The 13576-nt window shown below is 48.9% G+C and overlaps 2 protein-coding genes across 3 annotated transcripts in view; one reads left to right on the plus strand and one right to left on the minus strand.

Moving 5' to 3' along the window:
* Window positions 1-11840, minus strand: LOC117092657 (cytochrome b-c1 complex subunit 6, mitochondrial). 2 transcript variants are annotated; one of them, XM_033226553.1, is made up of 5 exons: window positions 11638-11840; window positions 8343-8369; window positions 7407-7554; window positions 7135-7296; window positions 1-225 (listed from the first exon to the last, which is right to left on the minus strand). In XM_033226553.1, the coding sequence occupies exons 3-5, from the start codon at window positions 7467-7469 to the stop codon at window positions 193-195; spliced, it is 258 nt and encodes an 85-aa protein (XP_033082444.1). In that variant the 5' UTR covers window positions 7470-7554; window positions 8343-8369; window positions 11638-11840; the 3' UTR covers window positions 1-192. The 2 variants fall into 2 exon arrangements, with proteins under 2 accessions (XP_033082444.1, XP_033082443.1); XM_033226552.1 differs by lacking the exon at window positions 7407-7554 and having other exon boundaries at window positions 11638-11825.
* LRRC41 (leucine rich repeat containing 41) overlaps window positions 11836-13576 on the plus strand; it is a 25479-nt gene continuing 23738 nt past the window's right edge. The window contains exon 1 of the mRNA XM_033226545.1: window positions 11836-12334. Coding sequence (XP_033082436.1) covers window positions 12136-12334 — 199 coding nt within the window. The 5' untranslated portion in view covers window positions 11836-12135. The remainder of the gene's footprint in view (window positions 12335-13576) is intronic.

Raw genomic sequence — 13576 nt, forward strand, 5'->3', positions numbered from 1 at the left:
TTTGCAGATCACAGAACTTTTATTAAGATGGAATCACTGCAAATTACATAGAAGCTACCAGCCTAAGCCAAAATCCATGAGGTTCATGTGAACTTACAGTTACACAAATAAGAAACAAATGGTATATCCAAAACCATAAGGAAATATTCTGATGCCCAGAAGATGAAGGCTGGGGTGAATAAGTCCACACATTTATTTCAAGTTGTTAAAGAGTTTGTGGGCCACCTAGATAGGGGAAAGAAAAGGAGGTAATCAATTGGCAGCTTTAATGTCATGGCTTACAAGGTCCTTCAAGACCTGAAACTACTGCCTCTCTTCTCACAACTCCCCTTCTCACATATGCATGCAGCACTTGAGTCCTAGTGAACTCCCTACTTGTTTCATCTTTTATTCTTCCTTTAGAATTTAGATCTTATACATGTCATTTCCTGCAAGCCTTCTCTCAATAAGCCCCTATCCACACACAAATCTGTCCCTATCTTTCCACAGAAACCTGTACCTCCCCATCAGTGATATTAACATTACATATTAATTCAACACATATTCACAGGACATCTTCTATATGCCAGGTTGTGTTCTAAGTGCTGAGTGAGTTATAACTGTAACAAGACACATCTGTCACTTAAGAAACTTACAGGCCGGGCGCGGTGGCTCAAGCCTGTAATCCCAGCACTTTGGGAGGCCGAGACGGGCGGATCACGAGGTCAGGAGATCAAGACCATCCTGGCTAACACAGTGAAACCCCGTCTCTACTAAAAAAATACAAAAAAACTAGCCGGGCGAGGTGGCGGGCGCCTGTAGTCCCAGCTACTCGGGAGGCTGAGGCAGGAGAATGGCGTGAACCCGGGAGGCGGAGCTTGCAGTGAGCGGAGATCGAGCCACTGCACTCCAGCCTGGGTGACAGAGCAAGACTCCGTCTCAAAAAAAAAAAAAAAAAAAGAAACTTACAGGGTAATAAGTTAAAATGAACACATAAATAAGGTAACCTCTGATAATGGGAAATGCTAGGAGGAAAATAAATGGGAGGCGAGGCGGGGCGGGGGGTTCAGTTAATATTACCCTGAGAAGGTTATACCTGAGACTTACCAAAGTTTAGCACTTGTTTTACTTCTGTTTCCTATGCTGGCTCATAAACTCAGTGAATGAAGGAACTATGTCTATCTTACTCCCAGATCCTAAACCAGTGCTTGGCTCACAAACATGTAAATGTTTTTAGAATGACCACACAGTGGGAGGGGGAAAATCAATAGGAGGGGACATTAATTAAGGGAACAGATCATGACTTGCCTATTTTTTTTTTGAGACGGAGTCTCGCTCTGTCGCCCAGGCTGGAGTGCAGTGGCCGGATCTCAGCTCACTGCAAGCTCCGCCTCCCGGGTTTACGCCATTCTCCTGCCTCAGCCTCCCGAGTAGCTGGGACTACAGGTGCCCGCCATCTCGCCCAGCTAGTTTTTTGTGTTTTTTAGTAGAGACGGGGTTTCACCGTATAGGCCAGGATGGTCTCGATCTCCTGACCTCGTGATCCACCCATCTCGGCCTCCCAAAGTGCTGGGATTACAGGCTTGAGCCACTGTGCCCGGCCTAATTTCTGTATTTTTAGTAGACACAAGGTTTCACCATGTTGTCCCAGGTGGTCTCAACTCCTGACCTCAAGTGATGTGCCTGCCTTGGCCTCCCAAAGTGTGGGGATTGCAGGTGTGAGCCACCGTACATGGCTCCACTTTAATCATTTTTAACTGTACATTTCTGTGGCAGTTAAGTGCATTCCCATTGTTCTACAACCATACAGTCTCCTACGATCTCTAGAACTTCCAATCTTGGGAACTTTTTCATCTTACCAAATCAAAACTATATCCATTAAACAGTAACTCTCCACTTCCTTTCTCCCCTCAGCTCCTGATTACTACCATTCTACTTTCTGTCTCTATGAATGTGACTACTATTCTAGGTACCTCACAGAAGTGGAACGATACAATGGTTGTCCTCCCTGACACTTAGTATAATGTCTCCAAGGTTCATCAGTGTTGCAGCATGTGTCAGAGTTTCCCTTCTTTTTTTCTTGAGACTTTTTTTTGAGTTTTGCTCTTGTTGCCCAGGGTGGTGTGCAATGGCGCAAATTTGGCTCACTGCAGCCTCCGCCTCCTGGGTTCAAGCAATTCTCCTGTTTCAGCCTCTCGAGTAGCTGGGATTACAGATGCATATACCACCAAACCCAGCTAATTTTTGTGTTTTTAGTAGAGACGGGGTTTCATCATATTGGTCAGGCTGGTCTTGAACTCCTGACCTCAGGTGATCTACCGTCTTGGCCTCCTAAAGTGTTGGGATTAAAGATGAGAGCCACTGTGCCTGGCCTATGTCTTTCTTCATATCTCTTTCCCCTACTTACTGGTTTACTTTTTCTTTTTTTTTTTTTGAGACAAGGTTTCAAGGTTTCACTCTGTTGCCCAAACTGGAGTATAGTGATACAATCATAGCTCACTGCAGCCTCAACCTCCCAGGCTCAAGCAATCCTCTCACCTCAGCCTCATGAGTAACTGGGTCCACAGGCGTGTGCGACCACGCCCTGCTCTTTTTTTTTTTAAGAGATGGGCCCCTCCCTATGTTGCCCAGACTGGTCTCAAACTCCTGTGCTCAATTGATCCTCCGCCTTGGCCTCCCAAAGTACTGGGATTACATGTGTGAACCATTGCACCTGGCCCAGTTTCTTATTTTAAACTTCTCTTTAAGTAACACCCAAATTGGCCAAAAGAAAAAATTTAATAAGAGCACCATCTTTTGGCATATTTTATATACAGAATTACATATTACCTTAAATTCTTTTTTTTGTTTGTTTGGTTTTTTTTTTTTTGTTTTTTGAGGCGGAGTCTCGCTCTGTCGCCGGGACTGGAGTGCAGTGGCCGGATCTCAGCCCCAGGTTTACGCCACTCTCCTGCCTCAGCCTCCCGAGTAGCTGGGACTATAGGCGCCCGCCACCTCGCCTGGCTAGTTTTTGTATTTTTAGTAGAGACGGGGTTTCACCGTGTTAGCCAGGATGGTCTCGATCTCCTGACCTCGTGATCCGCCCTCGTGATAACTTGATTTTTTTTTTTTTTTTGAGACAGGGTCTCATTCTGTCACCCAGGCTGGAGCGCAGTGGCGTGATCATGGCTCACTGAAGCCTTGACTTCCCCAGGCTCAGGTGATCCTCCCACCTCAGCCTCCCAAGTCGCTAGGACTACAGGTGTGAGCCAGCACGCCCGGTTATCTTTTTATATATATATTTTTTGTAGAGACAGGGTTTTACCATGTTGCCCAGGCTGGTCTCAAACTCCTGGGCTCAGGTGATCCACCTGCCTTGAGCTCCCAAAGTTCTGGGATTACAGGCATGTCTCGGCCTCCCAAAGTGCTGGGATTACAGGCTTGAGCCACCGCACCTGGCCTAAATTCTTAACAAACCTAAATTTTGGTGAAAATCTAGGAATCAAGAAATCCTGCCCCAGTTTTGTTTTTTTTTGTTTGCTTTTTTTTTTTTTTTTTTTTTTTGAGACAGAGTTTTGCTCTGTCACCCAGGCTGGAGTGTAATGGCGCAATCTCAGCTCACTACAACCTCCGCCTCCTAGGTTCAAGCAATTCTCCTGCCTCAGCCTCCTGAGCAGCTGGGATTACAGGTGCCCACCACCACACCCAGCTAATTTTTATCTTTTTTAGTAGAGACAGGATTTCGCCATGTTGTCCAGACTGGTCTTGAACTCCTGACAGCAGGTGATCCACCTGCCTCGGCCTCCCAAAGTGCTGGGATTACAGGCGTGAGCTGCTGTGCCCAGCCCCTTCTTTTTTTTTGAGACGGAGTCTCGCTTTGTCACCTAGGCTGGAGTGCAGTGGCACGATCGCAGCTCACTGCAAGCTCTGCCTCCCGGGTTCACACCATTCTCCTACCTCAGCCTCCCAAGTAGCTAGGACTATAGGCATCTGCCACTATGCCTGGCTAAATTTTTTGTATTTTCAGTAGAGACAGGGTTTCACCGTGTTAGCCAGGATGGTCTTGATCTCCTGACCTCATGATCCGCCCGCCTTGGCCTCCCAAGGTGTTGGGATTACAGGCATGAGTCACCGTGCCAGGCCCCCTTCTATTTTAAGGCTGCATAATATCCCATTGTATATACAGAGCACATTTTAAAAAAATCTTTTCATCCATGGATGGACACTTGGGTTGTTTCTACCTTTTGGCTATTGTGAATATGAATATGGAAATATCTGTTTAAGCCTACTCTCAATACTACTGGGTATATATCTAGAAGTGAAATTGCTAGATCATATAGTACATAATTCTGTTTAATTTTTTGAGAAAATAACTTGATTTTTTTTTTTTTTTGAGACAGGGTCTCATTCTGTCACCCAGGCTGGAGCGCAGTGGCGTGATCATGGCTCACTGAAGCCTTGACTTCCCCAGGCTCAGGTGATCCTCCCACCTCAGCCTCCCAAGTCGCTAGGACTACAGGTGTGAGCCAGCACGCCCGGTTATCTTTTTATATATATATTTTTTGTAGAGACAGGGTTTTACCATGTTGCCCAGGCTGGTCTCAAACTCCTGGGCTCAGGTGATCCACCTGCCTTGAGCTCCCAAAGTTCTGGGATTACAGGCATGAGCCACCGTGCCCGGCCTAGCTGACGGACATTTATGGTGTTTCCACTTTTTGGGTAGTATAAACAATGCTTCTATGAACATTTGTGTACAGGTGTTTATATGAACATACGTTTTCATTTCTCTTGGGTATATATCTTCAAATGGAATTGCTGTGTCATATATTAACTGTATGCTTAGCCTTTTGAAGAAGTGCCAGATGTTTTCCACAGTGGCTGTACCAATTTACACCTTTACCGACAGCATATGAGGTTTCCAACTTTTCCACATCCTCTTCAACACTCGTTATCTTTTTTATTATAGCCATCCTAGTGGGCAGTGGGTATAAAGTGTTATGGTAGTATCCCTGATGGCTAATGATGTTGAACATCTTTTCATATGTTTATGGGCCATCCAATTAGTTTTAATAGAAACAACCACATCAAACTTTGCTTACATATAATTTATATAAAATACCTTACTGTGTTATATGTAAGAGTCAAGCAGAAGTTTACTTTTATTACTTTTGATTTTTTAAATATAGAGACAGGGTTCCCCTATGTTGCCCAGGCTAGTCTTGTAACTCCTGGGGTCAAGGGCTCCTCCTGCCTTGGCCTTCCAAAAGTGCCAGGATCATAGGCGTCAGCCACCATGCCCTGCCTGATAAGTTTGCTTTTAAAAAACAACCCCTTGAGGCCAGGTGTGGTATCTCACACCTGTAATCCCAACACTTTGGGAAGCTGAGATGAGTGGCACATGTGAACCCAGGAGTTCTAGACCAACCTGGGCAATACAGCAAAACCCCATTGCTACAAAAAGTACAAAAATTACCCAGGCATGGGCCAGGTGCAGTGGCTCACGCCTGTAATCTCAGCACTTTGGGAGGCTGAGGCAGGTGGATTACTGGAGGTCAGGAGTTTGAGACCAGCCTGACCAACATGGTGAAACCCTGTCTCTACTAAAAATACAAACAAACAAACAAAAAATTAGCTGGGTGTGGTGGCGTGCATCTTTAATCCCAGTTACTTGGGAGGCTGAAGCAGGATAATCACTTGAACCAGGGAGGTAGAGGTTGCAGTCAGCTGAGATTACACCACTGCACTCCGGCCTGGGCGACAAAGTGAGACTCAGTCTCAAATTTTAAAAAAATTTTTAAAAAATGACCAAGGCATGGTAGCATGTGCCTATAGTCCTAGCAACTCGGGGGCTAAGGCAGAAGGATTGCTTGAACCAGGAGGTAGAGGCTGTACCGAGCCATGATTGTGCCACGGCACTCCAGCCTGGGTGACAGAGCAAGACCTTATCTCAAAAAAAAAAAAAAGAAAGTCTGGGTGCTGTGGATCATGGGATCGGGAGATTGAGACCATCCTGGCTAACACCGTGAAACCCTGTCTCTACTAAAAATACACACACAAAAAAAATTAGCCGGGCGTGGTGGCGGGCGCCTGTGGTCGCAGCTACTTGGGAGGCTAAGGCAACAGAATGGTGTGAACCCGGGAGGTGGAGCTTGCAGTGAGCCGAGGTTGTGCCATTGCACTTCAGCCTGGGCAGCAGAGCCAGACTGTGCCTCCAAAAAAAAAAAAAAAGCAACCTTTTGGACCAACTACTATATATTAGACACATTTGAGGATACAAATTATTATTATTATTTTTTGGTACAACCTCAGCTCACTGCAAGCTCTGCCTCCCGGGTTCACGCCATTCTCCTGCCTCAGCCTCCCAAGCAGCTGGGACTACAGGCGCCCACCACCACGCCTGGCTAATTTTTTGTATTTTAAGTAGAGACGGGGTTTCACCATTCACAGGATGGTCTCGATCTCCTGACTTCGTGATCCGCCCGCCTTGGCCTCCCAAAGTGGTAGGATTACAGGCGTGAGCCACTGCGCCTGGCCAATACAAATTATTTTTAAAGAACAGTCTGTTATTGAAGAGTACAAAATCCAGCTTCCCCACTGTTTAGCAGTGCATGTTGGGATGTTTATTTTTTTTCTCTGAGCCTCAGTTTCTATCTGTGAAATGGGATAATGATACCTATCTCCAGTGGGAAGTAGTAAGGATTAGGCAAGATTATTTACAGGCCAGGCACAATGGCTCATGCCTATAATCCCCGCACTTTGGAGGGCCAAAATGGGAGGACTACTTGAGCCCAGGAGTTTGAGATCAGCCTGGGCAACATAACAAGGCCCCGTCACTAGAAAAAATAAAAAAATAAAAAATTAGCCTCTCATGGTGGCATGCACCTGTAGTCCCAGCTACTTGGGAGGCCAAGGCAGGATCACTTAGGCCCAGGAGTTCAAGGTTGGCACTGAGTTATGATCATGCCACTATACTTCAGCCTGGGCAACATAGTGAGACCCTGTCTCAAAAAAATAAAATAGGTTATTTACATAAAATGCTCAGCACTGTACATCACATATATTGGGCCCAGAGTAAATACTCACTGATGGGCCTTCCCCTAGCATGGAAAGATTGTCAGCACCAAGTTTTCCCTGACCATTGCAACCTTTCCCCTTCCTGACTTTAGACGGACTTACGCAATGGTCCCTTGCATGCAAGAAGTCTAAGAGCTCCTCCGTGCAATCCTCTTCTGTATGTGATCGAGAGGACACACGCTCATCACAGAGCTCTAGCCGCTCCCGGGCCTTTACACATTTCTCCAACTGCTCGCATTGCTCTCTCACTGTTGTTAGGGGATCCTGATGTAGAAATAGAAAAAAAACAAAATGGGGATTTTTAGCGGAGACCCACCAAACACATATGCTTTGATTAACACAACCACCAAACCAAGGTGCTGCCTCTGAATTACCGTGCAGAAGGCCAGCTGGCAGAGCCACACTGCCGCCAGAAATGGCAGAATGCGGTCTCCCATTCAATTCTGATGCTAAGTAGTAGGGAAAAGTTTCACATTCCTGCCTTCCAAGGTTGCCAGTATGCACTGAAAGCCTCAGTCCTATCTGAAAAACAAGGTAGTAAAGGAAACCTGGCCAAACTTGAAATAGATCTACAGGAGGCCTTACTTGTTAACACGGCATTTTGGAATATGTCACGTCTGAAATTTCAAATCCCCTTGTCTGAGAACCAGGCCTATGCACCCCAGCTGCCCAGCTAGAAAGGCAATGCTAACATAGAGAAGGACTATCTAACAAAGGTTCCCTCACAGTTCTTTTTTTTTTTTTTTAGATGGAATTTCGCTCCTGTTGCCCAGGCTGGAGTGCAATGGCACAATCTCCGCTAACCGCAACCTTCGCCTTCTGAGTTCAAGCAATTCTCCTGCCTCAGCCTCTCGAGTAGCTGGGATTACAGGCATGAGCCACCACGTCCGGCTAATTTTGTATTTTTAGTGGAGACAGCAGGGTTTCTCCATGTTGTTCAGGCTGGTCTTGAACTCCCGACCTCAGGCAATCTGCCTGCCTCGGCCTCCCAAAGTACTGGGATTACAGGCATGAGCCACCATGCCTGGCCCAAAGTTCTTTATTAAACCACAAATAGCAGATGATTGAGTGCCAGGCCCTCAAAATGCCGTCTGCTCCCTGACCACAACTGAAGAAGCCCCAAACCCAGAATAGACTTAGCTTCCAAGGCTCACACCCCAAACACTCCAATGCATGGGAAGTATCAAAGCTTATTCCACCCCCATTATCTACAAGGTATCAAGTAAAGACTCCTTAAAATGCCCTTAGAGTTTCATGAGGCTCAAAGCCTGCTTTTACTGAGATGTTTCCAAACCTGAGACAGTTCTTACCACTAATTCCTCCTCTTCCTCTTCCTCCTACAAAAGGAAAACAAAATTAATGTTAGCAGCAATTTTATGACATTTTTATTCCCGATCATACTGATGTAATTACTGAAGATAGACATTGACACTGCTATTAATGATGTTATTTTGTTTTCTGTGTTTTATGATGTTTTTACATTTTAGAGGCCTTGCTAATCCTGGAGCTAATCCTGCTTTTCCAGGGCTAGCTAATTTTTAGACAGCACACTTGCCTGCGAGCATACCTTTCATATGCAACCTAACTATCCAAAGCGCTTGTAGCCAACTGCCTCCTTTATCTTGTTTTGTTTAAGAGACAGGGTCTTGCTCTGTCACCCAGGCTGTAGTGCAGTGGTGCCATCATAGCTCACTGCAGCCACAAACTCCTGGGCTCAAGTGATCCTCCTACCTTAGCCTTCTAGGTAGTTAGGACCATAAGCACACACCACATGCCCGGCTAACTTAAACATTTTTTTTTAGTAGAGACAGGGTCTCATTATGTTGCCCAGGCTGCTCTCAAACTCCTGGGCTCAATCAATCCTCCTACCTCAGCCTCCCAAAGTGGTGGGATTATAGGCATTAGCCACTCGGCCTGGCCCTGCCTCCTTTATCTAAGTTTCATACACTAAGCTCCTGTTTCCCCTTCTCTAAATCACCCCAGGGACAAATATAGGACAACTAGGAACCAGTCCTATAAGCCAGAGCCCAACGAAATTATTCAAACCATCCAATCCTAAATTTGAGCAAGTGTACCTACCCCGCCCACCAATTCCTTCCCATAGAAACCAAGGTGCTGAGCCATGCTTCCTTCCCCTCATACCTTCTGCCTCCTGTCTAGCTCGGACACTTCCCCATACAGCCCTGCATTTTTTTGTGTGGTATATCCCTCTTTTGGGAACTTTAAGTAATAATAAACTCTTCTTTCAAAGGCAGTTGACTGCAGATCTGTCACCTTACCATACTTGGTTAAAAGGAATCCCAGGTTCATTTCAAGACAGAGACACCATCTCACTTTCATTAACAAGAACCTAAGTGTGCTTAATAATCTCCAGTTTACAAAGCACCTTCATATCTAATATGATTTAATTAATCATAACAGTCCCTTAAGGAAGTAATCCCAGTTTAGAGATAATAAACAGTAATTAGACATCTTCTGATACAGATTCAAGCTGCCAGATGTTCACATGGGGCCTACACAATCTAAAATATTTGTCCCAGTATTGCTACAAATAGCTAAATTTAGTCCTTACATACCAAACCAAGTTAGGAGGAAAACCCATTTTTTTCTAGACTATGAAAAAAAGAAAAAGAATTATGGGTTCCTCATAGAATACTCTACTTTATTTTATTATTATTATTATTTTTTGAGACAGAGTCTTGCTCTGTCACCCAGGCTGCAGTAGCACGATCTCGGCTCATTGCAAGCTCTGCCTCTCTGGTTCACGCCGTTCTCCTGCCTCAGCCTCCCAAGTAGCTGGGACTACAGGCACCCGCCACCACGCCCGGCTAATTTTTTGTATTTTTAGTAGAGACGGGGTTTCACCGTGTTAGCCAGGATGGTCTGGATCTCCTGACCTAGTGATCCACCTGCCTCGGTCTCCCAAAGTGCTGGGATTACAGGCCTGAGCCACCGCGCACAGCCAGAATACCCTAGCTTAAAACTGACTGCTTATTTACTCTTTTCTCATCTACTGCAGCGGTGGATCTTGCTGACCTTTCTGCCTTTCTGAGGCAGGCTCCATTTCTTTCTTTTCTTTTCTTTCTTTCTTTTTTTTTTTTTTTTGAGACAGGGTCTCACCCGGGTTGCCTTGGCTGGAGTGCGGTGACACAATCACAGCTCACTGCAGCCTGGACTTCCTGGGCTCAAACTCCTGAGCAGTTGAGACCACAGGCATTTACCACCATGCCGGGCTAATTTCTGTATTTTTTGTAGAGACGGGGTTTGACCACGTTGCCCAGGCTGGTCCAGCTCCTGAACTCACGCAACCTGCCTGCCTAGGCTGTCCTCCCAAAGTGCTGGGATTACAGGCGTGAGCCACTGCGCCCGGCCTCAGGCTCTATTTCTTTTTAGAAATAATAAGACGAGAAAAATTAAGGGATAAATAAGTCTCCAATTATTCTGAACCCACAGCCCAGAACAGCTGCCCCGAAGTGACCAGAGAACAGACAGGAAATGAGATTAGAAACAACTAGTGGCTGTGTCGCATAATGGGTAAGAGTCCCGGTTCTAGAACCGCGCTGCTTGGCTGCAATTCCTAGCTGCACCAATATGTTAGCTGTGTGACCTTAGAAAAGATATTTAACCTCTACGCTTGTTTCCTCATCTGTAAAAATGGCACTAATAGTACCTAACACTTACTTCATAGGAATAGTGTGTAGACGAAATGAATTAGGGCCGGGCGCGGTGGCTCACGCCTGTAATCCCAGGACTTTGGGAGGCCGAGGTGGGCGGTTCACGAGGTCAGGAGTTCGAGACCAGCCTGGCCAACATGGTGAAACCCCCGTCTCTACTAAAAACACAAAAATTAGCCGGGCGTGGTGGTGGGCACCTGTAGTCCCAGCTACCCAGCTACTTGGGAGGCTGAGGCAGGAGAATCGCCTGAATCCAGGAGGCGGAGGTTGCAGCGAGCCGAGATAGCGCCACTGCACTCCAGCCTGGGCGACAGAGCGAGACTCTATCTCAAAAAAAAAAAAAAAGAAAAAAGAAATTAATTAGTGCATGTAAAGCACTTGGAATAGCAAGCAGTCAATAAATACTTATCATAGCAGCACTCTTTCCCTAGGAAAGAGCTCCTTCTTCCATCACAGAATAACATCGTACATTCCTTCACTGTCCCCAAAGACACACACCTTCCTCAAAGAAAAGGAAATCACAAGGCCAGGTCTTCCGAACCTCCCCAGCAGATATGGTAGGGATTCCTAACCTGAGCTGGGGCAAGGTGGTCTGTTTGCTCCCCAAACCTGTGAAACGCGAGCTTCAGAACATCTGACTGATTGCAAACATAGGTCATATTTTTACAAGACTTTAGTCCACAAAACATTTTCGCTCTCAAACCTTCACTACATTCACAGAATGGAGAAACCGAGGCCAGAGAAAAACTAGTCATCTATCTGTCCAAAGTCACCGTACGAATGCTGGGGAAAGGTCGAGGGAGCTAGAGCTCCCGACGCTACAAATCCTAGAGGGTAAACTGGGGGCTAAGAAGGCCCCGTGCGTGTTTTGGCGGGCTAGGTCTTGGGCTTCAGGACAGAGAAGAGGGTCCAGTGGATAGCCTTGCCTTACCTCCTCAGGATCTCCAGACTCGGTAAGCATCTTTCGCTCGTCCTCCAGTCCCATGTCTGGCTACGGTTCTAGATTCAACAACAGCAGCAACAGCGGCACCTAATCCACTTCAGGATCAAGAAGGACTTGTAAGGGTCACTCAGCGGAAATCCGGCGATCTGGCCGGAAGTGCGGCATACTCATCGTAGTCGCGAACACATGCTCAGATTGGCATGTACTACCAGCCACAGGCAGGGGTTAGAGGTAGCTGATGTTTACACCTGAGGAGACTTTGCTAAGAAACATCCCCTTAGTCCCACCAGACCCAAGTATAATTGATCTAGGAGTTCATCTAAAATAGTAACTCCTAAAAGACTTGGGAAGTATGCTAATTTATTCGAAATTCCTTTAGCATAATTCACAATCTTCCCCATATCGATTATGGAGCCGTCCTAACTGCTGACCTTTTCAAGATGGCGGTCTGCGGGCGACACTCTCGGGCTCGCGCACCTCCCCAAGATGGCGGCGCCCGAGGCCTGGCGCGCCCGGAGTTGCTGGTTCTGTGAGGTAGCGGCGGCAACGACCATGGAGGCCACGTCCCGGGAGGCGGCGCCAGCGAAGAGCTCGGCCTCGGGCCCCAACGCTCCCCCCGCCCTGTTCGAGCTGTGCGGGCGGGCGGTGAGCGCCCATATGGGGGTTCTGGAGAGCGGGGTGTGGGGTAAGTCGCGGGGTGAGGGGCTACCTCTGGCTAAGAGCAGGGGGCGGCCCAGCGGCCGGGGGGCGCGGGGGGCGAGGCCGGGAGGCCCGGGGCAAGGCCCAGCCTGGGGCACTGAAAGCCAGATCGTAGGATCGGAGCATGAATTTTGTGACTGACAGGGCTGGACAGAGTAAAGACGGAGACCTAATGGGCAGGCTGACCCACACCGCGGCCTGGCTCGGGGGCGCGGGGGGCGAGGCCAGGAGGCCCGGTCTGGAGCGAAGGAGGCCGGGCCCGGGCGACTGAGGCTGGACTGGCGGGCCGGAGCTGTGGGCTGCGAACTGACACTCGGCTGGGCCGGGCAGCGGAGTCTCGGATGTCGAACTGGTGGGCAGTTATGGCCCGGCTGCCCTGGGGCAGGGGCCGAGGTTAGGAGTCCCGGCCTAAGGCCAGGAGGCCAGGCCTGGGGCCACCGAACCTGAGTGATGGTCCGGGACTCCCAGTATCTGCCTGACACGCCACAGGGGTCGAGACTCCGGAGGCCAAGCCGATGGGCGGAGGGGAGGACAGCGGACTGGAGAGCGAGGGAATGGGGCAGGGGGAGAGGCCGAAAGGCTCGGGGCGCCGCGGCCTGTCTGACGGCCCAGGGCTGACGGGAGCGAACCGACAACCGGGGTCTCGGGTGCCAAACTGACTGAGCGACCGAGCGACCCTCAGGACAGGGAGCGCCGGAGGCCACTCGGATCGGCTCGAGCGGCGAGGAGGGGCTGGAGAGCGAGTGGAGGGGGGCCCGGAGCGGCTTAAACAAGCGAGGGAGGCTCGAATGATGGACAGGCGGGAAGGGCCAAGGAGGCCCCAAGCGGGGCGACGGCCCGGGGATCCCGGACTGCTGGGCTGCCGTGGCAGGGGGCGCGGCGCCGCCAAGAGGCCTTGGGCTGAATGGGAGTGAACGGGGGCCTCAGGCCTGAGGGCGGCCGGGACCAAAGGGCCAGGCCTGGGTGGAGGGCGGCCTGGGGCGCCGGGATGAACGGCCGGGGAGGGCGAACCGGCCAGTTGGGCTGGGAGGCGGGGCTGTGGGTTGGGGACCGCCGGCCACGGCCTGGCCACTGACGAAGGAAACGGGTCCGCGACGTGGGGCTAGTGAAAGAGGGAAAGCGAGGCTCTGCCAAGCAGGCTTGGCCGCGCTGGGGATAGGGGAGGCCTCGGGCCTGCGAGGCTGCTGGTGTGAGGGTGGGGTCCGGAGGCCAGGGCTGGAGTTGGGCG

This window comes from Trachypithecus francoisi, unplaced genomic scaffold, assembly GCF_009764315.1.
Source record: "Trachypithecus francoisi isolate TF-2019V2 unplaced genomic scaffold, Tfra_2.0 Lachesis_group12, whole genome shotgun sequence".
In the NCBI taxonomy this organism is placed as follows: domain Eukaryota; kingdom Metazoa; phylum Chordata; class Mammalia; order Primates; family Cercopithecidae; genus Trachypithecus; species Trachypithecus francoisi.

Bases quoted from the DNA above. Each gene is read 5' to 3' on its own strand.
- LOC117092657 (XM_033226552.1), bottom strand. From the start codon at position 11,691: ATGGGACTGGAGGACGAGCGAAAGATGCTTACCGAGTCTGGAGATCCT. The intron at 7,297-8,342 runs GTAAGAACTGTC...TTTCTACATCAG, and splicing joins AGGAAGAGGAGGAATTAGTG to GATCCCCTAACAACAGTGAG. The intron at 226-7,134 runs GTAAGTCCGTCT...TCCCCTATCTAG, and splicing joins TGCATGCAAGGGACCATTGC to GTGGCCCACAAACTCTTTAA.